Source organism: Magnusiomyces paraingens (assembly GCF_902498895.1).
Source record: "Magnusiomyces paraingens strain CBS 517.90 genome assembly, contig: contig2, whole genome shotgun sequence".
Classification (NCBI taxonomy): Eukaryota; Fungi; Ascomycota; class Dipodascomycetes; order Dipodascales; family Dipodascaceae; genus Magnusiomyces; species Magnusiomyces paraingens.
Genome location: NW_022474068.1, coordinates 4,286,600 through 4,313,107, shown reverse-complemented (window position 1 = coordinate 4,313,107; position 26,508 = coordinate 4,286,600). Strand labels below are relative to the sequence as shown.

The following is a 26,508-nucleotide window of genomic DNA, read 5'->3' as shown; positions in this document are numbered from 1 at the left end:
ATGATGATAAATTCAATTAGCCCAAATAAATTGAAAAAAAAAAAAAAAAAAGGAAACTCTGTTTTGTGAATAACTTTTTCTTGAGAAAAGGGAATTTTTTTTTTTTTTTTTTGTTTCTATAATAAATTATTTAAATATCTGATTTTTTTTTTTTTTTTGAGATTTGGTTGAGAATATTTATTTATTTTTTTATAGTGTATTATTGCAAGAAAGTTTTTTTTTTTTTCTTATTAAATTCTTTTTACAAGACTATCTATCTATCTATCTATTCATGAAATTTAGTGCATACGCCTTGGAACGTTGACAAGTGACATTTGACCACCGCCTTTACTAAAAGTTTTTTTTTTTTTTTTTTTTTTTTTTTTTTTCTTTCTCTTCTGGCTAGTCTGTCTCATTAAAAACAAACTAACTAACAAATAAACTTAGGGTTCAGGTTTTAAGATTTAAAATTTTTTATTATGTTTATAGCAATCAATTGATCCTAATGTTGAGCAGATTGTAAAAAAAAAAAAAAAAAAAACTTTAATAAATAAAATGAAGTTTTGTAAATCAAGATATTTTTTTAAATAATAGAAAAAAAGATAAGAAGTTTAATTAATAAAAAAAAATTATTTTTTTTGAAATTACAAATCACTAGAAGAATGAAACTAGAATTGTTAATCTTGAGTATCCTTTTTTTTAAACAGAAGCAAAAAAAAAAAAAAAAAAAAAAAATCAAATAAAAAACAATTCCAAATGCTTAAATATATATAAAAAAATATTGTTATTTAGTTATTTCATTATATATTAGTTGTTATTATCACTGGTTTTTACAAAATTGAAGAGTGAACAACAACAACTTAATATTTAAAAAATGAAAATTTCCAAGTCTATTTTTGTCAATTTTAAATTTTTAATAGAAACAACAAAAAAATAAAAATAAAAATAAAAAGATATTTAATAATAATAAAATAAATTGATTTAATATTTATAAAAAAGTTCAAAGTCTTTTCAAAGTCTTTTCCAAAAAAAAAAAAAAAAAAAAAAAAAAAAAAAGTATATTTTCGGTATTATAAAACGTTGCTTTTTCAGAAATGATTTTATAAACTTGCTTATATAATCTAAGAAAGGAAATCTTTTTTTTTTTTTTTTTTTTTTTTTTTTGACATCCCATTTAATATAACGCCTAACCCCAATTGGTGTTTAATCGTTTAGAATCCAAAAAAAAAAATCCTTAACAATCAAAACCGTTTAATACAATTAATTGTATATATACAATATATTGTTTTTTTTTATTATTATCAATCATATCTTTTGAAAATTTAAATTTAAATTTAAAATTAGATTATTATTATTATTATTAACTTATAAAAATTTAGAAAACGTTTTTTATATATATATATTTTTTTTTTAGTTAATCGCTGAAACAAACAAATATTAACAAAAGACGAGTGAAGAAAGAAAAAACAGAAGCGTCCCACTATAAATACACAACAATAGCAAAAAAAAAAAAAAAATTGAACTTGTCAAAACTTATAATCTACCCCCATATAGGTTCTAATAGACAGTGCTGTTAAGACTTTCACCTCCCATCTTGGGATTCTTGGGGTGTAAGACCTTGTTGTTATAGTTGGCAACGAAGTTAAGGGTAAGGCAAGCAAGGAGACCGAGTGCAATAACAATGGGGCCAGTAGGGTTGTCAAGATGCATTTCGGAACGATTGCGAATGTGCTTAAGACGGTAAAGATAAGTACCATAACCCCAGAGACACGAAAAGACAGTAATGCCAAACAAAATGTAAGCAATCAGAGTGGCAGTGGTCTGATCACGGGCCTTATTGACGGAACTGTAAAGAGTAAAAGTAAGGGCAGAGAAAAGAACAGAAACGTGGAGCCAGCGGTTGAAAGTACGCTCATTGGCAAGCCAAACTTTAACCTCAACATTGACAGGACCGCTCTGGCGAAGAAGAGTATTAGGCTTGACGACACCAGGGGGGAGAATAATTTCCTCATCTTCAGAGTCACCTTCAAGACGGGGACCTGAGGAAGGCCAAAAGGCAAGACGCTGGAGGAGCTTTTTGCCACGGGCCTTACGGGAAAGGTGTTGAAGGTCTTCCTCATCCTCAAGATCCGAATCGTCATCATCAAGGTCAGAGTCATCATCATATTCGTCGGCCTTCTTCTTGGAAGCGTCTTCATCAGTGGGAGCAACCTCAGTAGTTTCCGAGACTGGGGTGCTGGAAGAAGCGGCAGTTCCAGAAGAGACAGGTGCAGAAGAGGGGCCTGCAGCGGAGACCTTGGGAGAAGAAACAGGCTCGACGCGAGGGGATGAACGGGAAGTGAGAAGACGAAGCTTATCCGACTCAACAGAAGCTTGTTTGGACTCCTGGATGCGGCGGCGCTGTTCCTCCCAGGCCTGCTTGGGGTCTTGGCGAATGTCGTGCTCCAAGAGATGGAGCCAAAAGGGCAAGAGGTCAAGTCTGTCATCCTCAGCAAAGAGAGAGGCAATACCCTGGATAAACTTGGAGAACTTGGGGACTTCCTTGACTAGGTGAGACTTTGTGAGTTCGGAGATCCACTTGCCATGGCGCTTGGTGGGGACCAAAGCAGAGATAGACTTGACGCTGGTGCCAGGAGTGGTGGCGAGGGTAGAGGTAGTAGGGTCACCCTTGTTCAAAACACGAATTTCCAAGACGGCAAAGGGGAACTTGACATATTCACCCTTACGGAGGATGGAGAAGGGGTTTTCAACGCCAGGGACGTCAATGTCTGAGCGGTGCCAGTTTTCAGGGTCTCTGACAGGTCTGTCCTTATCAAATGAGTCTTCACGGATAAAGACAATGTCACTATCAAGAATAGCACGAACACGGTTATCACCGGGGATTTGAAAGGCTGAGCGGGTATAAACAGTACGAACAACGGGCTGGAGGTCATGCTCGGCAATAAAGTCCTGGAGGTCAGTGACAGTTTTTTGGTATTCGTCAACTTCGTGTTGGGAGGAGCCACGGGCCTTCAATTTTTGGACAGTTTTTTCCATGTGGTACTTGCCCGTAATGAATTGCTGAATATATTTTTCCTTGATTTCAATGCGCTCATCAGGAATGTAGTCACCAGAGGAGGAAGTATGATCAATGACCTTCTTTTCAATGGTAATATCAGGCTTGTCGGTGAGCTTACCGGACCATCTGATTCTCAATGATGGAGAGACATCATTTTTCTGGAGCTTAGCCTCATAAAGGTCAAAGTTTGGGTTATCAAAGTAAAGCGAAGTGATGGTAGGGTCATGCTGGGGGTGGGCCTCAGCGTCGTCAGTTTCACCATGAGATTTGGAGCCGTAAACAAGAAGAGGAAGGTGGCGGAGAATGCGGGTTTTAACTTCCATGACATTGTCAGGGTGGACCCAGAACTTGTAGGTTGTATAATCTGAGTTTTCAGAGTTTGTGACAGAGGAGAGTTTAGCTGAAGCAGAGGCAGCGGTGGCATCTGCACCAGTGAGGTTTTCAGCGAGAAAGGCATAAATGACCGAGATACGGTAAAGAAGAGGAGAGTAATCTTCAGAATGGAAGGGGAGGGCATTGAGACGGACTTGAAGAAGGGGTTTAACTTGGTACTTTGAATGAAGACGGTCATGTTTTTTAACAATTTTGGTGAAACCAGTAAAGTTAAGACGCGAGAAACGATCGAGTTGTTTTGCTTCTTCAAGAATCTCTTCTAAGTCAGACTCAAGGGCTTTCCCATCATCTTCAGTAAACTGATGAGATTCGACAGAGTTGTTGATACTTTTTTCAATAGTAGCTAGGCGGTCAGAAAGGGATTCATAAGTCTTTGTTTGGAAAGAATAAACCTTTTCAAGTTCTTTATCGAGGGCCTCAACAAAGTTGGTTTCGTCATCAGGAGTCCAGGATTCTTCAGAGACAGGAATGACATTTTCTTTGAGAAGTTTTTTAAGAACCTCGTACTGAACATAGGCGTCACGCCATGGCGGGTAAATTTCGTTAGCAAGACGGACACCAAAGAGCATTGTAAAAGGATTTGGTGATGGTAATGATGATTGTAATGGTGGTAGCGGTGATAATTTTTAAATTAAAAAAAAAAAAAAATGGAGGATACTTTTAAGACTGACTATATAAAGTGAAGATGAAAGCTTGGCTCTTTTTTTTTTTATATATATATTTTATTTTATTTAATTTATTTTTAATTTATTTTTTTTTTCCCACTTAATGAATTGAGAAAGTAAGAAGAGGAAGAAGAAAGAAGTTTAAAAGTGAAGAAAATAAAAAAAAAATAAAAAAGTTTCTCTTTTTTTTTTTTTTTTTGAATATAAATTTTTATTTAATTTTTATTATTTAATATTTATTTAACATTTAATTTATTTGAATATTTTTATTTAAAATTTTTTTTTTATTTTCAAATTCATTTATTTATTTATTTATTTATTCATTTATTCATTTATTCATTTATTCATTCATTCATTCATCTACTAAATATGTCCATTTGGTTGTACAGCCTTTTGTGAGATCGAAAGGAGCAGCAGCACAACTTACAAAAAAAAAAAAAAAAATTCAACCAGCCAGCCAGCGGGCGCAAAGACGGCGCGTGTATGTGTGCAGCCAACAAAAAAAAAAAAAAAAAAAAAAAAAAGGCAGCCGTTTATCTTAGAAAAAAAAAAAAAAAAAAAAAAATAGCAGCAGCAACAACAACAACAACAACAACAACAGCCGCCCGTTTCTTAAAGGAGCAGTGCAGCAGCAAAAACAAACTGTGGCCAACCCATCAGGCCAATTCAAGCACGTGCAGCCACCACAAAGGAAGCAACAACAATAACAACAGTAGTAACAGTAGTAGTAGTAATAGTAGTAGTAGTAATAGTAGTAGTAGTAGTAGTAGTAGTAGTAGTAGTAGTAGTAGTAGCAGCACTTTGGCAGCAGCAGCAGCAACAGCAGCAACAGCAGCAGCAACAGCAGCAACAGCAGCAAAAAAATAATAAAAAAATTTCAACTGCGCAAAAGCAGCCAAATTTGTTACAAAATATTAATTGTAACACATCACGTGTAAGAAAACGTGCTAATTACCCGGTCAAATTAAAAAATATATATATATATATATATATAATGTAACTGTTTATGTAATTTATTTTTAATATTCAGCCGTACCTTTACACACACACACACATCACACCCCCCAATTCTAACTACCACCACCGATTCACTCAAGGCTTTCCACCCGCCCCCCCTTTTAAACGTCCCGCGTCCCGACCCGCTTATTTCAATATCTCGTCACCACTACTTACTCTCTCCCCCACCACCACCACCGCCTCATCATCATAATAATCATCCCTAGACATGCACACATCTGCCGGCAAACTTATTGCCCGACTTCATGCACACAAGTCTTCTCCTTCTTCAAATGACTCCTTTAACTACTCTCAGCTCACAAGTGATCCGGCTTTAGCAGCTCTTTTCCATGACCTTTCTTTAGTCCTAATAACTCATAAACGCAACGGTGATTCAACATCTTATTCATACCGTTGTACTGCACCTTCTTCTTCTTCTTCTTCTTCTAACTCTAACTCTAAATCTGGAGAAATTCTCTCTCCTAAAGTCCCCCTCCCAGAAGCTTACTGCGAATTTATACTTACTATTGTACTCCAAGAAAATAATAACAACCATGGAATCTCTGATGGTCCTACAATGACTTCTTTTTCTGTCAAAATTATGGCCCCACTCTCCCAAACAGACCCTGAATCAGTGCTGGCACAGTTTTTCGAGTCCTGCATCGGGAAATCATCTCTATCTTTACCTTCTTTACCTTCTTCTTCTTCTTCTTCTTCTTCCATTTATCCCCATAATGATCTTGTGTCTGCACTTCACGGCGCAGCTTCATTTGCTCGTCTAAATACTTGTCGTGCTGCCATTCTCACAGAGTTTACAAACAAATACGGCTCGCACCTGCAACTTACCACATGGCCTCATGGATCCACTTATGCTTTTGCACCTCCGCAAAAATCTTCTTCTTCCTCTTCTTCTTCTGAAAACTCTTTCCTTGCTCACAAATATACCTTCCTACTTGTGTGGTCTATCGGTATCCACCCCATCACAAAATCTCCCACTGCTGATGCCTTCTCTAAAATCTCTGGCCAGCTGGTTCCGGCCTCAGACAACCTCTCTCCAACCGAACAAAACTACATCCAATCATTCCCCAAAGCTTTTAAAGCTCTCATCAAACTCAATGGTCTTGTAAAAGCCGTTGAAGTTTGTCATAAACTTCTGTACACTTAAAAAAAAAAAAAAAAAAAAACTCCAAAGATAATAATACATTACACACTACCTCAAAACATCATTACCAGTACCAGTACTGTGACCACCAAGACCTCCCCGAGAACCATCCCCATCAATTAGATTCCCAAGACTCATTTGCTTCGAATGTGGCATACCTCCATGTCCAGAAACCGCCACAGGCACAGGCATGTGCATCTGAACAGGCAAAGATACTTGTACAGGCACTGGCATCTGCATCGGCATCTGCATCTGAACCTGCTGAGAAGCCTGCGCTCCTGCCATATGAACCATATGGCCCTGCGGGGGTGGAGGCGATAAAGATGACCCACCTGCTCCCATACCCGAATGATCAATCACTTGCCCTCTCGTATTCACAGAACTACTACCACCATTGTGGTACATATCAAGCGGCCCAGGCTGGTGCATCCCCATCATCGGCCCTCCTGGCCCAGCCATTTGTACAATCATTCCAGGGTAATTCTGCATTGGTATTGACTGCATATGATGATGATGCTGTTGTTGTTGTGTTGGAATTTGCATTGACTGCTGATGCTGCTGCTGCTGCTGCTGCTGTTGTTGTTGTTGTTGTTGTTGTTGTTGTTGTTGTTGTTGTTGTTGTTGTTGTTGCTGAAATTGAGCTGGATATCCGTGTGGTTGTACTAAACCTCCACCAGCTGTTGCCCCTGCATCCACCATATATGCTGGCCCATTATTTGTATACACGCGTGCCCCCATCGTACCCATCGGGGTAGTCACCATTGGAGCCATCACCATCCCACTCATATCTCCAGAAGTATTGCCCCCAGGATTAAGCACAGACTGATGCTGATGCTGATACTGTTGCTGTTGCTGTTGCTGTTGCTGTTGCTGATGCTGTTGCTGCTGCTGATGCTGATGCTGTTGCAGATGTGATGGCATTTGTGAAGTCATGGCCATACTCTGTTGTGGAGACTGACGAATAGGCAAGTGGTGCTGAATAGTCACCGTCATCCCTTGCTGTGGAGAATGCTGAATGGGTCCCGCCGTAGCCTGTTGTGGAGAATGTTGAATAGGTCCCGCCATAGCCTGTTGTGGAGAATGTTGGATGGGTCCTGTCATGACTTGTTGAGGAGAATGCTGAATAGGTACTGCTGCTGCTGCTGCTGCTGCTGCTGCCATAATCTGTTGAGGAGAATGCTGAATAGATGGCGCTGTCATGTTTATTTGAGGGGAGTGAATTGGTACAATTACTGTCTGTTGAGGTGAATGCTGAATAGGTGCAACCATGGCTTGCTGCGGAGAATGAATAGGAATATTAATTGATTGTTGTTGAGGAGATGACTGTAGAGCCTGTGGCCTGGGATATTCAACCACAAACTCAGTGTATGCCCCCTGGACTGGTGGAGGGTGTTGCAACAAGTTATCACCAGTTCCTTGCTCAATAATAACATTACTCGGCTCCTCAACCACAGCTGCAACGCTAACGCTGCTCTTTTGACTCTCAAAACTATCCTGCGAACTTTCAGCAACTATTGGCGCAGTGACAGCTACTGGTGTTGTAGCTGGTGATGCCGTTGTAGCTGGTTCTGGTGCTGATGCTGGTGCTGCTGTTGGTGCTGGTTCTGGTGCTGCCGTTATTAATGGGGCTGCTGTTGTCACTGGGGCTACCACTGGTGCCGGTACCGGTGCCGGTGCCGGTGCTGGTGCTGGTGCTGGTGCTGGAACTATCTTCTTTCGACCACCACGCTTAGCTACCGGTTTTTCTCCATCTTCTTTGCTCACCTTCGCCCCTTCGGTTGTTACCTTAGAACCTCCATTCTTATTTGCAGGTGTGCTAGCTGTTCCCCGCGGTTTGCGTGGCTTGCGAGTCTTTTTCATTGGTGGTAATAAAGGCAGTGGCGGAGAATGCACTTGGTCATCAGATTCATGTCCATCTGTAACACTTATCGGTGTACTCAGTGATTGTTGTAGCTGTAAAGAATTCTGCTGTTGCTGTACCGGTTGTTCCTGTTGTTCCTGTTGTTCCGGTTGTTCTTGTTGTTCTTGTTGTTCTTGTTGTTCTTGTTGTTCTTGTTGTTCTTGTTGTTCTTGTTGTTCCAATTGTTCCAATTGTTCCGGTTGCGCTGAAAGCGGAAGCTGCTCAGACGACTCATCTTCTTCACCTCGTGGCGACTCAGATCCTCGACCAAAATCTTCGGCAACATTATCTGACTCCGTAGGTGTTCCTTCTGCAGACCCAGATCCAGCTCGATTGACTCCCACTCGTGACCAGTGTCGCCGCTCCTTCTTTTCTTGCTCAGCAATATCAAATTCCATCTCAATCTCCGATGCAAGTCGTTCCCGTTCCTCTTGAAGAACCCGCTGAACATGCTCATACTCTTCATCCTCACGCTGCGTTTGTTGCTTCTCTCGCTTCTCTCGCTCGCGTCCAATTCGTGCTAGCACCTCAGTCTCATGGATCCGCCTCGCTGCGTCCCATGCTCGCAACCATCGCGTTGATCTCCGAAACATTCGCGCTCGCGCCAAGCTTTGCTCTCCATAATCACCACCATAGTCAATCCGGTTGTTTACAGTCACTTTGGCAGAAAGTTTGCTGACAGTGTTGTTGGCATTACCCAACGTCGCGGGGAGAGCAGGCATTGCAGGCAAACCAACATATCCTAATGCCGCAAGAGACACAGAATTTCCAGGAATATGGTACCCATATGGCTTGCTTAACAGATTCTCATTGTTAGGCCCGCTATATGTTATACCATTAATATCGGGGTAATTGAGTCCAGCGTCGCTACCTGCTACGGTAGATGAACCACCAGCACCAGCAGAGTTTGAATTTGTAACTGGAAGCCCATGTACGTAATCCTGCGGTGGAAGATGCCGCTTGCGTTTCTTATGTACAAGTAAGTTAGCAAGGTCCTCCTTATTTTCAGGGTCCTTGGACTCAACCTTTTCAACCTTATCAGCCTCCTCAGGGAAATCCTCCACATCAGAGTCGTACAAAGGATCATGATCTTTAATTCTCATCCACTCGAGGTACATTGCTCCAGCCTTCTTTCTCTTACGCCGGCTTTCGTTGTCAATGATTCGAAGCATTTTGGAAATCTCAATCTGGCACTGTGTGTCGCGTGCAGATATCCGTGAGTTAAAAGAAACCGGTGCAACAGGCTCTGTTTTACTAGCTGCTCGACCAGACGACCGTGCCGCTTTTTTTGTAGGGCTTGATGGCTTGACTTTTGATTTCTTCTGTGTTTCATCTTCAGATTGTGTAACTGGGTGTTCACCTTTGGAAGTGTCAACCAATTTATCTTTTTCTCCATGTGTGGAATTATCATCAGTGTCCTTGTCGTCAGCCCCTTCAGACTCTGCTGTCTCCGTATTTTTCCCACTAGCAGATCGTCGTTTGGAATCACCTTGTTTGCCCTTCATGTTAGTCGTTACTGGTGGATTAACCAATGACGAGTTGATAAACGGAAATTGTTGCTGGTTGCTTTGCTGGCTCGAATCAATGTATAGCTTCCGCTCTCGTGTCATATTATGACCAAATTCAATCTCTTGTTCAGGATCAACGTTTTCTTGGGTTAATTGTTCAGGTGATAAAACAACAAACTCCGGAATCTTGGTGCCATCGCTTTGACCAACCCCAAACGGATTTTCTTTAAGACGCTCAGGACTCAAGTCTGTCTCTAGCAATGTCCACATGAGCCACAAAAAAGCCTTGCCTCGCGACTCACTCGATAAATTTGTATTCATGATAAGGTCATGGAACTCATATGGGCTAACGAAAAAGCGGTCTTGAACGCGGCTCGCAAATGTAGAAACTAAAAAAACAAGATTAATGGGGTTGGTTTTGGGGAATGTTTCAACAGCGGCAAGCTCGTCCAATGTTGAGGGCTCTACTCGGTCTTCACAAGCGCCCTTGAGAATACTTTTAAGACGAGGAGCATCCTGTAGTTGTTTGTACTCAGATTGATCATTATAAGTCTGAAGTGATGGAATTGGGTGATATGTACGTAGTTGTGCTCGCATTTCTGGGAAGAAGTTCAGTGTAGTGTTCATGCGGCCAATGTTGACAAGAAGACAAACCATGGCCATGTTGAGTCCAGCTTTGCGGTCGCCCAACAGCTTCTCACAAAGAATTTTCGATGTTTTGGAAGAACGCGCCATGGCGTCTATATAAATGTCGGCAAATGAAAATAGTTCATCAGAGATTTCGTAACTGTTGCGAAACACCTTTTGGTCGTTGTGAAAAACAGTGGAAAGAAAGTCATACTGAATATCGGTACGCCAAAGGGGCTCACCATCCAATTTTTTGAGGTGTTTGATTTTAGACCCTGTGTGGAGTGTTTGAAATGTACGACTGTGCGATCGGCGCTTTTCTTCGGTACGCGGAGGCCAGGTAACTGAAGCAGAGGAACCTGAATTCGCTGCCGAGGTGCCTTTGCGTTTCTCAGAGGTCTTTTTCTCACCACGAGACCGTGACCCGCGCTTTGCCACTGGAGCAGCAGTAGAAGTATTAGCAGAAGAAGAAGAAGAAGCGGCCACTTCGGGTTGCTGCTCGGATGTTGTTGTTGTGGATTTGGACGATGTCGCTTCGTCAACTGTCGCGTTATTGGTCATACTGGTAGTATTGGTGCTAGATGGAGGTTCTTCTGACATTGTCAATCTGCTGAGATATTTTATGGTTTGTGTGGGGAGAGATTGTGGAAGGAGGTACGTTTTATTGGCTGGCAACTGGGTTGGGTGGTGCTGTTTGTTGGGCAATTAAAATTTTTGCAAGGGTAAGGGGGTTGGAACGATAGGGAGTGAGAGACTTAGTTTAAAAGTTGTAAATCGTGTTTAAAAGCCGTAATACAGGTGGAGTAATAATAAAAAAAAAATAAAAAAAATAAAAAAACTGTTTTATATACAAAGTAAAATTGCTGAATTTAAAACAACAGCATAGTCTAAAGACAGATTTCTGTGCGTGCAAATGTCCCAGGAAATGTACAAACGTGGCCAAAACAAGAACTCAGGTCTATGTGAGAATATTGGCTGTGTGTGTGTTGTGTGTTGTGCGGATTGTTTGGCGGTGGTGGTTGAGAAATTCCCGGAGTGGAGGTTTTGATTTCTATTGTTGTGAGTTTTTTTTTCTTTTTTTTTTTTTTTTAAAAAAAAAATTATTATATTCAGAAAAATTATTAAGTAAGGCTTACTGTTAACTAATACTATAAATTAAATATTAAATAAAAAAATCCCTATTAAGCACTCAGGTTAACCTGTCCAGTCACCAGTCCCTGGTTAGACTTCCGCTTCAAAATGACTTTACTCAAAAACCATCTCAACTTTCCTTGCGGACGAACTGCTTGCTGATTGTTCTGTCCCCTACTTTGGGTACTCCCAACAATGCTCCCGCTTCCTTCACTAGAAACCATAGTGGTCTCATTAAAAGCAGTGGGATCGGTCATCCAGCTAAATCCCAAACTAGAAACATCATCATCAAATGAGTAAATAGTCGACTCATTTCCAAGCATTTCGTCATGGCTCTCCTGTCTTTCAGCAGTAACCCCAGTTGATCCAGCTGCTGCTGCTTCTGCAGCAGCAGCTACTGCCTTTGCCTCTGCCTCTGCCAAAAGTTTGGCCTCAATCTCTGCTTTAATTCTACCAATTTCCTCCTCGCTCTTAATCAAAATCCCAACCATATCTTCAATGCTTGCATTGTTGTTTGCATCAGCAATGGCCATATCAAGTGTAGCCAACTCTCGACTTCTCACTGGTTTCTCGTATTCTTCGTCAAAAATAAAGGCATCGAGCATCTCCACAATGCGAACATGACCAGTAGGATCGACAGCAAAGTTCTCAATTCGGATTCGGCCCAAAGCAACCTTTTGAAATAGAAGCTTTTCCACAATCTCTATCATCTGTCTTGTCAAAGAACCATCACGGTCATTGCAAATGTCATTAGCAGTCATCTTTCTGCCCCACGGTTTCATCACAAGCATCTTATTTGTCTGCCAAGTATCTCCAAAAACAAAAATGTCTGGAATAATGCTCAAGTTTACTTGTTGCTCGTACAAGTACTTGAAGATAAGAATTTCATGGTACATAAAGTCTTTGCTTCTGTTGCTGCTCTCAGGCATATATCCATACTCACTGTTGCGAATGATGACTTCATAAGACTTGACATTGGAAGAACCGTCAAAAATATTCAAGTATCCAGGCATATATGTCTTGTTTCGGACAATCTTTTGATTTCTGGTCACCCCAAACCATTCAGATCTGCGACTGCGGCACAAAGTAAGCATTAACTCCATCCCATTCTTCTTATAATCATCCACCTCCGCATTAAGAATAACTTCTGGAACAATGTCAAAACAAGAGATACTTTGAGCCACGTCTTCCTCCTGTACGCTATTGTCATTCCCACCTAGATCAGACCGTGTAAACTTTAGAGAGTGATTTTTCTTGTGCTCAATAACTCTGCTAACGACTTCAGAAGCGCTAGGACCAAGAGACCTCGAAGGAGTAGTGTAAGTCACGCCTTGCTCCTTATTTTCTGGTTTGTCAATTGCAATAAGTCCTAGATTCTTTACCATCTCTTCATCCTCCTCTTCAGTGGTAGTATTGACAAATTCATAATCAAAATCCCTATAGTTGTCAAAGGTATCTTGCGAGCCATTTGTTTCTTCCAAACCCATAATTACACTTGAAGGTTCAGACATATTATTGCTGCTTGAGTCTAGGTTTTGACTGTTGGCACTAGTGAGGTCAATTTCACACTCAATTTTATCGTCATACAAAAATGGTTCAAAATCGGGTTTAGTGGTTTTCCATTTGGCACAAGTGGTAGCATTGGAGTAAATCTCTGTAGCTTTAAGGTAATCTGAGATTTCTTCATCCTTCAATATAGAGGCAGCTCTTTCGGCTTCCTCACCTTCTACTGGAGCGTAAAAAGAGGGCTCTTTATCAAAATCGTCCACAATCACCAAGTTGAAAATATGTTGGGCAAAAGTGTATGCCTCAATAATGTCGACATCAACATCAAGATTACTCCAGGCGCTTTTATTTTTAGAAATCGAATCGATAAGATCAAGGTTGGGCAGGTCTTCCAGCTCGTAATTGTTGCCATTAGCTTCCATATTTGCCAGCATATGATCTGAAAAAAAATGTTTTGCAAAAGACACATCGTTATGAAGCTTTAAAAATTCTTCTTCAATCTGTTCACACTCAGAGGTTGGTAAAATGGGTACATGTTTTCCAGGCCACTCAGGAGACATGTCATCGCCACGAATAATGATGGAAATAAACATGGTGATGTATCCAATAATGGAACACACTTGAACACCGCAACTGGGAAAAATAGAATCGCGGGGCATGCTTCGGGATACCCAAATGGCGCCACCACCTTTACCATCACTATCAGAATGACTGTCAATGGTCTTTGCAATTAAGCGGACGTACTGAGTGTTAGCAATAATACCAAAGCAAATATCATGCATTGTCATATAGTTTACCAACTGTCGAATCATTTGAACACCAAACTTTTCATTGTTGTTAGAAGGACTAACCAATGATTTGACAAAATTGTTATCATTGAGATGAGGCAAAGTATTGCTTGATGCTTGATACATTGCCATGATATCGTACTTATAGATATTCGTATCATCACTGTTAGGAGAGAGATACGTGGTGTTCAAAGTGAAAAGATAGATATCAGGGCTCTGGTACTTGCTTTCTGGAGCATTGTAAGTAAAGTCAATTGACATATTTTCTGGGAGAGCCTGGCTAACTTGCTTAACAATATCCATAGCGATAGTGGAAGTCCGACGAATAATAACTGGTTCATTGTCAACCTTTGCCTTAGGAATCTTCTTATTTTGGAGGCTCTTGATGTATACCTCATCTCTACTGGGAGATGTGACCTTTCTCACCAGTCTCTTACGTCTTTTAATTGACCGACTCAATATTGATGATGCTTCTTCATCATCATCATCATCATCATCATCATCATCATCATCATCATCATCATCTGAATTTTCAACATTCTCTTCAGGAATGTAGCCATACAAAAAAGTTTCATAGTTTTTGTATTCAAAGCGATAGAAAGGGTTCGGCTCGTCTTCAGGGCGATTGGCAAATAAGTTGCAGCCCAAGAGTTTCAAGGCCACAAGAGTGTCAGATTCCTTTTTGAGAATGCGGTTCATTTCCTTCAAAACCACATTGTCTGCGTCGATCCAAAAACGAACGTTTTCAAAGGGTTCCATATTTCTCCAAACGCGCTCACCATGCTTGGCATTGTACATTGTTTTTTGAAGTTTCTTGGAGGTCTTTTCGAGCTCCTTTTGGTTGGTAGGTGCGTAAGCCATTGTACTATTGCTTATTATTTGTATTTTGTTATTAATTATTTTTTATTTTTTATTTTTTGATTGAAAAAAAAGAAAAATATTTTTTGAAAATTGAAAGATTTTTATCTCTTTTTATACCCTATCCATATTATAATTGGATTTAAAATATTATAACAATTCCTAAGCATGAAAATGAACTTTCCAACGTCAACTCTTGCTCTAATTCTTTGTAGCATTAAAGTGAGCTTTTTCAAACACTCAAATTTACTGCCTATATAGCATATATGCATAAATTTAAAATAATTGCCATTTTTTTAGTCCGTGTCTTAATTATAACAATATATTGTTATACCTATGATTGAAAATGAAAACAATTAGTTCATAATGGTTCCAATTATTTTAAGCTAGAAAAAAGAGTAATCTTGAATTTATGCTTATACAAGCACACTTATAATACAAGAAAACTTCAAAATAAGGCACACGAAATACCAATTTTATGCTTTATGGATATCATATCGATACATTTAGTTAAATTTACACTTAAGAAATAATTACAAGATAATAAGAAAGAAAGTAATAAGTATCATTAATCTATTAAGCTATTATTGAAGGCATTATTTCAATGCCTAGTTATAGATGAAAACTCTGTTTCAGTATTTTGTCCTTTTTGGTCCTTTATTTATTTTTCCCCTCACTCTTTGCAATTTTTTCTTTCAAATCCTCCAGTAGCCAGTTATTGGTTATTGCTTCCACTAGTACTTGTTCGGCTATCTTCGCTTGTTCCCGGTGTTTCCTCTTCATCCTCACTTTCCAGATGGAATAATGTTGTTTCTTCGTGGACAGGATTTGATGGTTGTGGTGGACTTTTTTTCTCATTGGAAGTATCTGTTACGCTGTCATTTAATTCAGCAGAGCTGTATAAGTCTACTGCCTTCTTACCCACACTTAATTCTGGTGGGCTTTGTGTTGGTTCACTGCTTTCTATATTGCTTGTAGTGCTGGAGGTGGTTTTAACTCCACCAGTTGGTTTTGCCAAAAGACTAGCTTCTGCATTGTATGGCAAATCGTCATCATATTCATCATGTTCATCGTCACTGTGGCTACCCAATGAAAACTCGTCCAAAAAGTCCAGCTCCTCACCAAGCTCTTCATCGCCGTTGTGACTGGAGATCAAAGGATTGAAATCTTTGTAATTTAGAGCATTCTTGTTTCTCTTGTGACGAAGCCACAAAAGATATCCTGTGATTGCTCCAATAAAAAGTAAAATCAGCAGACCCGATCCATAAACCCAAGCTGCTGTATTTTTTGACATTCCAAACGTCGGAATGAGAGACCCCAAAAAGCTACTAGACTTGTTTTCAGCTTCTTTGGGTTCTCCAGATTCAGTAGGTTGGGCTGACTCATCAATTGCACTTTCAGTCGATGAAGGTGAACCATTGCCTTCCTCAAGTTGAGAAGTTGTTGCAGTGGCAGTCTCATTAAATGATTCAGAATCGGAATTCTGTGTTTCTGACTCAGAAGTAGTGGAAGTAGACGTTGATATAGGAGTAGAAGTAGATTCGTCATCAAATGTGGTGGAGGTCGATAATTCAGTTGAAAGTGATGACGCAACTGAAGAAACCTGAGATGGTGATTCCGAGGATGAGTTTTCAGGCTCAGTGTCTTCAGGCTCAGTGCTTTTCAAGCTACCAAGAGCACTAATCTTTCCGTCAAATTCAACAGCCTTAGATGGGTCAATTGATTCACCCCAAAGTAAAAGTTGCCAATCCAAAAGAGTAGAAACTGCTTTAGTTTTTCCTTTAGGAACATGCTTTGCAGTCAATTTCCACTCACCAACTCCCGATTCACCCCAATGAGCAACAGACATAAAATTCCAGTTACGAACTCCAGCCTTAGAAGGATCCATTCTGCGTTTAGGCATGATATCAGAGGTGATACCACTTGGACTTGTCAAAGATATGGTAAGAGAACCACGGCGAGTAGATTGAGCATTGACTCGTACTTGGATATGCTCCAACTTTCCAAGATTAGACTTCTCCAAGTCTTCTTTGGTAACATTAATAGTGAATTCAATAGCTTTAGTATGATCCACCGGAACTTCAGCATTCTCGTTTTTAGTAGGAAGATGGTACCAAGCCTGGGGATTAACATTTTCCCAAGTTTTAGCTCTTTCGACAATGGCATAAGCATCAAGCTTGCCGTAGCCATAATCATGGTGGAATCGCTTTCCTGCAGGAGTGATTTGCCAGTTGGGATCAGTGCCAAATGGGACAGCGGTGTCCCATGCCAAATATTGCAAGTCTCGCCAAGTTAAATTAGGATTGGCTTGGAGCGCCAAGGAAAATATTCCAGCAGCAATAGGTGCTGCAGCGGAAGTTCCACCATGTGTCGTAGAACAAGCACCATTGACATCAGTCGTATGAATATAATCGCCACTTCCTGAACTATACGTAACAACAAGGTTAGCACTGCAGCTTTCGGAATAAAATGGATGAAGGCCTTTTCTATCAATGGCAGCCACGGTGATAGAGTAAATACTATTTGTATACCCATCAAAGTTACAATTATCATCTAAACTTCCGCCATTACCAGAAGCAAAAACGTAAATATTCCCCTTTTTGTCGCGACCGTTTTGAACAGCGTTTAGGATAGCCTTTTTAACAATTTCAGGAGGTGCCTCCATGGTTTGACCATTATCAGAGGGTCCCCATGAGCAAGAGTAAATATCGTTTTTATCCATAGCAAAATTAATGGCCTTCGCTTCGTCAATAGCAGAAATTCTCTTTGATAAAATCCGAACACCAGCAACCTTGGCCGTATATGCCACACCAACACCACATGCGTCATTTTTCACTGCAGCAATTTCACCAGCACATCTAGTACCGTGACGATCGTCTGATAAACGTGGACGAGGAAGTGGGCCAGGATCATTAAAGTCCCAAGAACCTTCAGCAAAGAAATTATCCTTGAGATCTGGGGTATCAAGGTCAAGACCATCATCAATCACACATATTTTGACACCATCGCCAGTAATATTTTGAGCCCAAACCCCAGTAACGTTGATATGATGTTCTTTTTGAATAGGGTTAACAAGATGCCATTGTTCAGGGAAAATAGGGTCATGAATGTCGAACTGCTCGATTGCTGCTTTGACGATAGGTTCGTTGCTGAGATCAAGGCTTACCGGAACAACACCTCGCTTATAAAGCTGCCGAGGAGGTGGTAAAATTTCAAGAGATCCAACGCCATTGCTGATAAGATGACGCCTTAGTAATTCATGTTCCGGAGAGCGCTTTGTCAATTTCCAAGATGTAAGTTCATGACTGCCGATATCTGAGGGAAGATCGGGTTCAGGGCTGTTTTTGGGAATTGAAAAAAGAAAGTGGTTCGGAACAGCTGTGATAGGATATTCAAAGTTCCAAGAAGAAGGGAAGATGTTCCCTTTTGTAGATTCAAAATGCTCTGATAAGTTTGGAATCGACGAGTAGCTAGAATCTAGTTCGACAGCAAAATATATCCGGTTTTCAAAATCTTCTTGTGATGATTCCGATAAGCTTGTTGACAAAGCTGATGCGGATGAAAAGGTCGAGCTAAAAAAGCCCAAAAGACCCAAGGTAGTTAACTTCATTATCCAGCAATATGAAAAAGATATTTAAATGCGATGCTGGAAAGTGAAGAAAGAACCTAAACGGGAAATAATGGAAGCAAGAAAGAAAAAATGGAAAGGCTTTTTTAAAAAAATATATATAAAAAACCAAAAAAAAAAAAACTGAAAGATAGTCAACGGTAATTGTAAAGAGAAAAGGGAAATAAGAGAGGAGGTCTTTTATTTTTTTTTTTCCACTACCACCCACATAGTTAGCCTTGCTTACGTGTGTGGAATTTGAGTGTGTAATGCCACGGTGTGGTTGTAAAATTACAATTTTACAGATTCAAGTGGCAATTTAACAGTACAGGTTGAATTTGTGAATTTTTTTTTTTTTTTAAAAACTCAGTCTGCTTTCATGACTGTGCACTTTGCTAAAGGTACTCTCATGAAAATTATGCTGGCTAATGCCTGGTTAGTTGATGTTCAAAAAGAGAAATAATGCGTACACTCCAAGAAAATTAAGGCCCCACATCACTAATAGGTTATTCTGATGTCTAAATGAACACGTATAGAGCTAAGATTTTTTTTTTAAAAAAATATTTCAAATACCATATTATAAGGCAACTTCTATGATTCCAAATTTTAAAATACCACCAGCTTCAGTAAATGATTAATAGGTATTTCACTTAACTTACAACACTTGATTTTTGGGAGTTTAAAAACTGGAACTTTAATTTTTATTTCTTCTGAGCTTACCTCGATTATCGATTATTTATCGCCGTTCATGAAAATGTACCATAAAATGGCAGACTTGTTTAAAGGAACATGAACGTGCACTTGTTTTGAAATAAACACTACTTGGAGGAAACCAGACACTTGATTAAATTTTTTCTGGCTTCGTTAACAGATGTTCCACACGAGTCACAATGGTAGATACGATCACTTAGAAACAGGTTATCTTTTACAGTCCTTAAATGGGTGCATATCTTGCTAGTGTACTTACTCTTCACTCACCCTATATAGTTTCGTCTATGTCAATTAGCTCTTGGTTTTTGAATAAAAGGCGCAGGCAATTTTGTAGTGTGAACTTGACTTCAAATTTTTGTTCATTTCCTTGTTTTTGCTAATATATACTAACCAATTGTTGAGTTTCGAATGCCGGCAGTACTGAATACATTGGATTAGGAAAGCCTAGTTAAAGAAGATAGAGAAGTTTAGTCAGAAACTAAAAAAATTTGATTGAAAATGTATATATGAAGAAAAAAACGAGAAACAAAATCCCGTCTAATCCACTCGACTCCGTTAGATCCGTGATGTGGTCAGCCTCCACAATCATTGCCAACCTCAGTGGTATTAGCGTTCTTCCTGCTGGCCCCAACGGCGGCTTGTTATGTGGATTCAGTTGCTGGCACGTCAAACATTGAGCTACAATGGTTCTCACATCCTCCACCATTTTGGGCCATCTGTACGAAACCACCAATATCGTCATAGTGGCCTTCGCCCCAGCATGTCCCCCCCTAGGTGCCGTGTGTGCCAATTTTACCAAAGCTCTGATCGATTCTTTTGCGCCTAGTGGTCTTCTAACTCTCCCCAAATTATCAAGTAGAACCTCAGTTTCTATCCTCCAATCCGTCTCACCAGGCCCCATTTTCCTTTTCTAAACACCCTCATATGATAGGTATCCTGCGTAGCTCCCAATGAGCATATAATATCGCTCCTCTGGGGACCCCAACGCCTTGTTGGCTTCCGCTTGCCACTGGTACTTGATTTCAGAGTCTCTGTAGACTTTCCAGAGCGCATCCCTTTGCCTGTAGCCCTTGGTCGTCATCGCTCCGGCTTTATTTGTAGTCACCGGGATTTTTGTCAGCTAGCCCTCTTCGTCAATCAAGTTTGGGGAAAATCCATCTCGTTGAGTCCACCGTCTCGACAGTAAGTCTGCCTGGGCATTGTCCTCCTCACCGGTGTAGGAAATCGTAAATGAGTATTGAGACAAAAGCTCCAGTCAATTGTACTGCCTGGCGACTGTCCACTTAGTTTCTTTCGGAACTACAAAGTCCTATGATCAGTCCACACCTCAAACTTGTTCCCATATAGGAAACAGCAAAGCTTTTTACAGCCTTCACTACTGCCATGAGCTTCAGATCATACGCCTTGTACCTCGTCTCTAGTCCCGTGTTGCGAAGGCTGTAGTAACCAATGATCTTTCTCCCCACATTTTCCTCTATCTTTAGCACTGTCCGCAGTGCCGTATCAAAATTTTACAAAAATGAACCAACCGAAAGTAACGTCTTCAGCTGTCCAGATTCTTTCTGCGCTTCACCTGACCGCTTAATGCCTCTTTTCATCTGGTAGGAACCATCTTCGGTCTGGGAATTTCTGTCTGCATTCGCATTCGTTTTCGCGGCCTTCAATACCCTCAGTATCGCCTAGGTGACCCCCGCAAATTTCATGACCGATCTCCGGAACCAATTGGCCACTCCCTAAGTGTGCTCTACTTGCTTCATTGTCCTGGGAATGGCCACTCCTTAAATGCGTCGACGTGCTTAGGCAGCCGAAATATCTTGCTTTCACAAATTCTGTACCCGAAGTATTCGAAGTCTGTCACCACGAACTCGCATTTCTTCGGATTTGATCTCAGTCTATATTCCGCTAGCCGCTTCAGCATGCCCCTAACGATTTTCATTTGGCTATGCGCGGGTCTACTGGTGTAAATTACCACATCGTCAATGTATACCAAACAATTGACACTCACAAACCCTTCTAGAATTTGTTGCAAATATCCTTGTCAATATACTGGACTATTCCAGAACCCCATGGGAGCCACATTATAGGTATACACGCCCTTTGGTGTTTTAATCCCAAAGTATTTCTCATCGCCCGGCCTAACTTTCAATTAATGAAAGGCATGTACAACATCAATAACAGTGTATGGAATAGCGCCATGTATTATCCCTATAGTATTTTCACTTGTCATCAAATCTGTAAGTAGTGGTCTAACATGTTTGTTGAACTCGTTCAAGTCTGCAATCATTCGCAGACCACCGTTTTCTTTCCTTGAACACATAACGAGAGACACGTATGGAGTCAGTGGATCCGGTTTCAAAAGTTCTGTTTCTTACACCATCTCATCTAACTGGCTCCCACACTCGTCTCACAGAGACTAGCCTCTCTAGATTAACTAACTCTTCATTGAACTCGTCCTTATCTCCCGGGGTCACATGGAGTATTGCGAACGTGTTTATTCCATCCATTTTCTGTAGCCAGCAAGGGACTCATTGATTGACCAGTTCTTTCATTCATAGTGTGGAAGATCAAAGACTATTTCTTGTGTTCTCGGAGTAAATTAATTTAAGTTTGTCATAATCTGCATTTGTTGAATATAGGTACTAATATTTGATCTTAAGATAAACTTAGCTTCTTAAGTACTATCTTGTTCTGCTGTGTTAATGATCTTGATGGTGGTGATTGTGGTGCTGATACTTCTTGGTATCTAGTTATTGCTACCTGGCTATAACCCTAACCACCTATGTCATGGGGCCCAAAAATACCCCGTGACATGAATCAAAAAAAAAACTTGACAAAAACAGGGTAACTTTCAGGATTTTTCAAAATAAAGATTAAGAATTAATGATGGAAATACCCCCAAAATCTAGTATACACAGAATAAAAAATGGTGAAAGCAGCTACGCCGGAATTTAGAAAGGTTTGTACTGATTTTTAGATAAATCGAATGTATTTATGTTTTGTTGTTAATTGAAATATGTTGTTTTTTTAGTACTTAGACAAGAAAGTTCTTGTCCAGCTTAACGGCTCTCGAAAAATCAAAGGTGTGGTAAGAGGTTACGACCTCTTTCTTAACGTTGTCATCGATGAAGCGGTCGAAGAAAAACAAAATGGTGAAGTTGTTAAAGTTGGTATTGCTGTATGTTACCTATGTGATTGAACGTTTTTATATACGATTGTTTGTTAACGTTTTTATTTTACAGGTAATCAGAGGAAATTCAATTACGTCGATAGAGGTAAGGAGATTAAGTTTGTTATTTGTATACCGACTAACTGAATTATAGGCTCTTGAACGACTATCTTAATATTATTTCTTAATGTTTTTTTTTACTTTTTGGGAGTTATTTTCAATGTTTTTATGGGTTCTTTAATGATTTGATACGACAATGTTATCACTTTTTTTTCATCTTTCTTACAGCAAGGTCTTGAGTGCTTCAACAAGTCACAGTAGGTATATAAAAATTCAATATATTAATCTAAAAACTAAAAATTTTAAAAAGACTTCTTACGATGAAGAAGCTGTTTTTTGAAAAGCTGTCATATCAGCTAGTACCATTCCAGCCACAGCTGCTGATAATAGTGTTGAAATTGCACCTGTGATAAGAGACGAAATAGCCAGCTTTGCAATTTCACCTGTTCTTGTTGGAGCTAGAGCTCCCAAAACTGCAATATTTGTTCCGACTGATCCAAGGTTGGCAAATCCACACAATGCGTAAGTTGCAAGCATTTGCCCACGTGTTGACATGTGTGAATAGGCATCACTTTGGAGCATTGAATACCCAACAAATTCATTTTGAATTAATTTCACACCAATGAGTTTTGCAATCATATAAAGTTCATTTCTGGGTGCACCAAGAAGAAAAGCTACCGGATAAAGGATGTAGCCTAGAATCATTTCCAATGTAAGATTGTTAATATTCCAAAAACCTGCGAACCAAGTTAACAAGGCATTTATCAAAGCAACCAAAGCAATGATACACAATAAATTTGTCATAATTAATCCAGCAATTTTAATACCCAAACTTGCGCCATTTGCAAATGCATGTAGGACGTTATAGGTTTCTTCTTCTTCATCATCTGGGATTACTACTTTGCTGGAGGTGATTGATTCTTCTGTTTCAGGGTATCGAAGTTTTGATGTAGCTAAAGAAGCTGGAATTGACATTACACATGATGATATCAATGCTTGAGGGTTGATACCCATTGAAATATAAGCAACCAATACAGAACCTGCAATTGTTGCAAACCCTGATGTCATTACTTGATGCAATTCGGCTTTAGTTAAATGAGGAATAAAAGGTTTAATCAAAATAGCGGATTCACCTTGCCCAATAAAGGGTGAAGCTGCAGCCACAACTGCTTCCGCACCAGAAACTCTCATAGACCAAAAGAAAAAATAAGCAAATTTTCCAATGGCCCATTGAATCACTCCCCAATAGTAAAAAATGTGGACGAATGCAATGAAAAATATTATTGCAGGCAATACCGAAAAAAAGAAATAGGTATATTGCGAAATTTCAGTCGTTGTTATGAAAGCAACACCATCTCGAGCAAAACTAAGAAGTTTTCGAGCAAGAAATGAAATAAAGTTGAATACATCATAGCCGCATTTGGTTCTCAAAACAAATAAAGCGATAATGAATTGAATTAGCATTCCAGAAATCACTGTGTGCCATTGAATTGCTTTTCTGTTTTTTGAAGTAGCCCATAGAGCAAAAATTGCAACAAGACATCCAAAAAATGATATAGCTCGATCTTTCCGTTTCGATTCAGGGTGTTCGGGTGTTACAAAAGTACCAACTAAAATAACTGCAACAGTTCCAATAGCTGCCGCAAGAGTACGATATTTTTCTGGAATGAAAGATATAAATTTTACTATTGTTCTTTGCCAAATCCAGTTTACCCATATCAATAAATATCGTGTTGGAGTATGAAACGTAATAAGTCGGATAATAATTAATACCCAAAGAATTGTTGGAATCAACCACATATGTCTATGCTTCTTTTGTGCAACTATGGATATCCACCAAGATGTAAAAAATATACCCCAAAACAAATGAGCAACCCAGAGATACCGCCTATAAAGAAGCTTCCATTTATATTGGTTTTTGGTCCGTGATACATCACCATTTTCTATGCTTCCCGTTCCTGAAAGGTTTTCAGGTTTTGACTGCACTTCATAACTAACTTCGTTTTTTTCATTTCCCAAAATGTAGTTTGTTTCTTCTATTGGGGCTACTGGCAGAGAATCTTTTCGAGGGTGAATATGAGCGTTAGCATGAATGTCAGGCTTTTTTTGAGCTGCTTGTGAATGATGGAAATGACCATGAAGATGTTGGTGGTGGGGATCTAATGCTTCATCTTGTATTTCAATTTCTTTGCTTTGAGTAACTTCGGCCATTACAATAGTACTTTTGATTTAAAATCTTGATTGAAATGCAGGTTATATTTAAAGTTATATTTTGTTTTAATAATGTGTAGGTGTTTGAGGAAATAGTTAAGAAGGTGGAATAAGATAAATATTAAAGAAAAAAATATGAATAAAGAATAGGGAAAATAATGTTAGAATATATACAAAAAAATTTGATAAAGGACAAGGAAACGTTAAATTATTAATGCCTTTTAGAGGTAGCTGATTCAGTAGTTTTATGCAAAGCTTTTTTAATGATACTATTGTTATAGTTTGTTATCACTTGATTTATCAAATACTCATTCCCCTTTTAAAACTTTCCAACTTTTTGGTAGTCCAGCTAATATTTAATATTCATGATATTCCAATATTGATAAATTTGTATACGTTTTTTTATCAGGATAACCGGGTATATATTAACCAAATCAACTAAAAACATCATTATTTCAAATAATAATAATATATATATATATAGTCTTTATTCTACTAAGGGAAAAAAAGATTTTCTCTTATCAATAAAACGGTTGTTGATCGTTGAGTACGTAAATATTGACATGGAATTTTTTTTCAGGTAAACTCGCCAATAATACGTCTTTGTTCAGTGCCGTTCAATATTGTTGGTAATAGTTTTTACAGATATTGGACAAGTTTTTCTATGCTTACTTTAAAATTCTACTGCTTAAATAATCTTAAAATGAACTTCAGGCAAAGATAACCGCCTAGTTTGTTCCTACTTTAAGATGATTATTGGTATTAGCCCTGATAATGGAAATTCAAAATAACGGTTGATTTTCTTTTTCAAATTTTATTGTTTCACAAAGTTAAAAAGTGGGAAAGAATCACCGACGAACATAGTCGGCAGCAATTTCATCCATTAAACAATAAATTTATTATGATATCATAGCCCAAAAAACAAAAAATAAACATATGAAAAAAGCGCATACACTTACATCAAAAGCATTCTGGATTCTTTGCCTTATTAATATGCTGGTTCGAACATTTGAAATTTGGTACATATTTTCAAATGGATGTTACATTTTTTTAGCAATTACAGAATCTATTTCTTCCTTGTGTCTACTGTACTGCAAAATAAATATACAAAAATTTAAATATTTCGTAATTATTATGCTAGCTGTGAAGGCTTGCGGATAGGCCTTCTCTTTTATAAAAATAATGATTATTAAAATAATTATAATTATAATAAAAGATAATCATTTGCTGCATTCCTTGTTGTTAACTGATGTCGTCAGATAAGATGCATCTGGGGCCTCCCGTTTCTGGAGTTGTAGTTTGTTGTAGTTGGTTTGGGGCTCTACATCATAGAATTGCCATTGTGTAAGTTTACCAGAGTAAAAAATTGATGAAGTAATACGCTAGCTTTCAGTTAATCTTTTAACTTGAAGACTCCAAATAGCGAATACAAAAATAACAATTAAGAAGTTTAATGATGAGCCGTTTGTTAGTGTCACTTAGGGAACATCAGTTACGTGTTCTTTGTGAAATTACAGCATATAATACTAAAGCAATATCGTTTATAAATATCCATAGATTTTGTTTTAATTTTGTGATTGTGACTAGTTATATGTCTAGATCTTAATTGGAGATGACTCCTCGACAGCCTTGAAAGCAGCTTCCAACTTGGCATGAATCTCTTTGATTTTTGCCTTGCCTTCCTCACTTTCGGGCCAGCCGACAACGAGACCCGAAGTGCTATCGCGCTTAGGGATTAAATGGAAGTGAACATGATCAACCATTTGGTGGGCAATTCTACCGTTGTTTTGCAAAACATTGTAGCCCTCGCCTTCAGGGGATTCAATGGCAAGATCTAAAGCAAGAGCAATGCGCTTAGCAATGGGAAGAATTTCATACAAATGCTCATCAGGAATATTATGAAGCTTAGCACCGTGATACTTAGGGATCACCAAAGCATGTCCAGGAGCGGTGGGACCAATATCCATAAACGCAAGAGTCTTGGAAGTCTCGTAGATTTTAAGAGACGGAATTTCGTCTCAGTCAATGTTAGTTTGTTTCGCAAATCAATTAATTATCCCTTAAAATTTTACAACATACTCTTAATGATCTTGCAGAAAATGCAATTTGCCGACATTGTTAATTAAAATTGAAAGTTTAGTATAGAAACTGGGAAAAAAAATGATAAGCTAGTGATGAAACT

General features: G+C 39.0%; 8 protein-coding genes across 8 annotated transcripts; 2 read left to right on the top strand and 6 right to left on the bottom strand.

Moving 5' to 3' along the window:
* Positions 1-1,536: 1,536 nt before the first annotated feature.
* SAPINGB_P003106 (uncharacterized protein) lies at positions 1,537-3,999 on the bottom strand (the record flags this gene model as incomplete). The annotated part of the gene is made up of 1 exon (XM_031997824.1): positions 1,537-3,999. One exon carries the CDS (start codon positions 3,997-3,999, stop codon positions 1,537-1,539), a length of 2,463 nt encoding a protein of 820 aa, XP_031853715.1.
* Positions 4,000-5,320: 1,321 nt separating this feature from the next.
* Positions 5,321-6,256, top strand: SAPINGB_P003105 (uncharacterized protein; the record flags this gene model as incomplete). Its single annotated transcript, XM_031997823.1, has 1 exon — positions 5,321-6,256. One exon carries the CDS (start codon positions 5,321-5,323, stop codon positions 6,254-6,256), a length of 936 nt encoding a protein of 311 aa, XP_031853714.1.
* A 45-nt stretch (positions 6,257-6,301) lies between these two features.
* On the bottom strand, positions 6,302-10,888 carry SAPINGB_P003104 (uncharacterized protein; the record flags this gene model as incomplete). Its single annotated transcript, XM_031997822.1, has 1 exon — positions 6,302-10,888. One exon carries the CDS (start codon positions 10,886-10,888, stop codon positions 6,302-6,304), a length of 4,587 nt encoding a protein of 1,528 aa, XP_031853713.1.
* A 581-nt stretch (positions 10,889-11,469) lies between these two features.
* On the bottom strand, positions 11,470-14,574 carry SAPINGB_P003103 (uncharacterized protein; the record flags this gene model as incomplete). Its single annotated transcript, XM_031997821.1, has 1 exon — positions 11,470-14,574. One exon carries the CDS (start codon positions 14,572-14,574, stop codon positions 11,470-11,472), a length of 3,105 nt encoding a protein of 1,034 aa, XP_031853712.1.
* Positions 14,575-15,286: 712 nt separating this feature from the next.
* Positions 15,287-18,181, bottom strand: SAPINGB_P003102 (uncharacterized protein; the record flags this gene model as incomplete). Its single annotated transcript, XM_031997820.1, has 1 exon — positions 15,287-18,181. The coding sequence occupies one exon, from the start codon at positions 18,179-18,181 to the stop codon at positions 15,287-15,289; it is 2,895 nt and encodes a 964-aa protein (XP_031853711.1).
* A 3,631-nt stretch (positions 18,182-21,812) lies between these two features.
* SAPINGB_P003101 (uncharacterized protein) lies at positions 21,813-22,230 on the top strand (the record flags this gene model as incomplete). The annotated part of the gene is made up of 4 exons (XM_031997819.1): positions 21,813-21,845; positions 21,918-22,064; positions 22,129-22,161; positions 22,210-22,230. The coding sequence occupies 4 exons, from the start codon at positions 21,813-21,815 to the stop codon at positions 22,228-22,230; spliced, it is 234 nt and encodes a 77-aa protein (XP_031853710.1).
* Positions 22,231-22,430: 200 nt separating this feature from the next.
* SAPINGB_P003100 (uncharacterized protein) lies at positions 22,431-24,326 on the bottom strand (the record flags this gene model as incomplete). The annotated part of the gene is made up of 1 exon (XM_031997818.1): positions 22,431-24,326. One exon carries the CDS (start codon positions 24,324-24,326, stop codon positions 22,431-22,433), a length of 1,896 nt encoding a protein of 631 aa, XP_031853709.1.
* Positions 24,327-25,921: 1,595 nt separating this feature from the next.
* SAPINGB_P003099 (uncharacterized protein) lies at positions 25,922-26,442 on the bottom strand (the record flags this gene model as incomplete). The annotated part of the gene is made up of 2 exons (XM_031997817.1): positions 25,922-26,343; positions 26,406-26,442. 2 exons carry the CDS (start codon positions 26,440-26,442, stop codon positions 25,922-25,924), a joined length of 459 nt encoding a protein of 152 aa, XP_031853708.1.
* Positions 26,443-26,508: the final 66 nt, after the last annotated feature.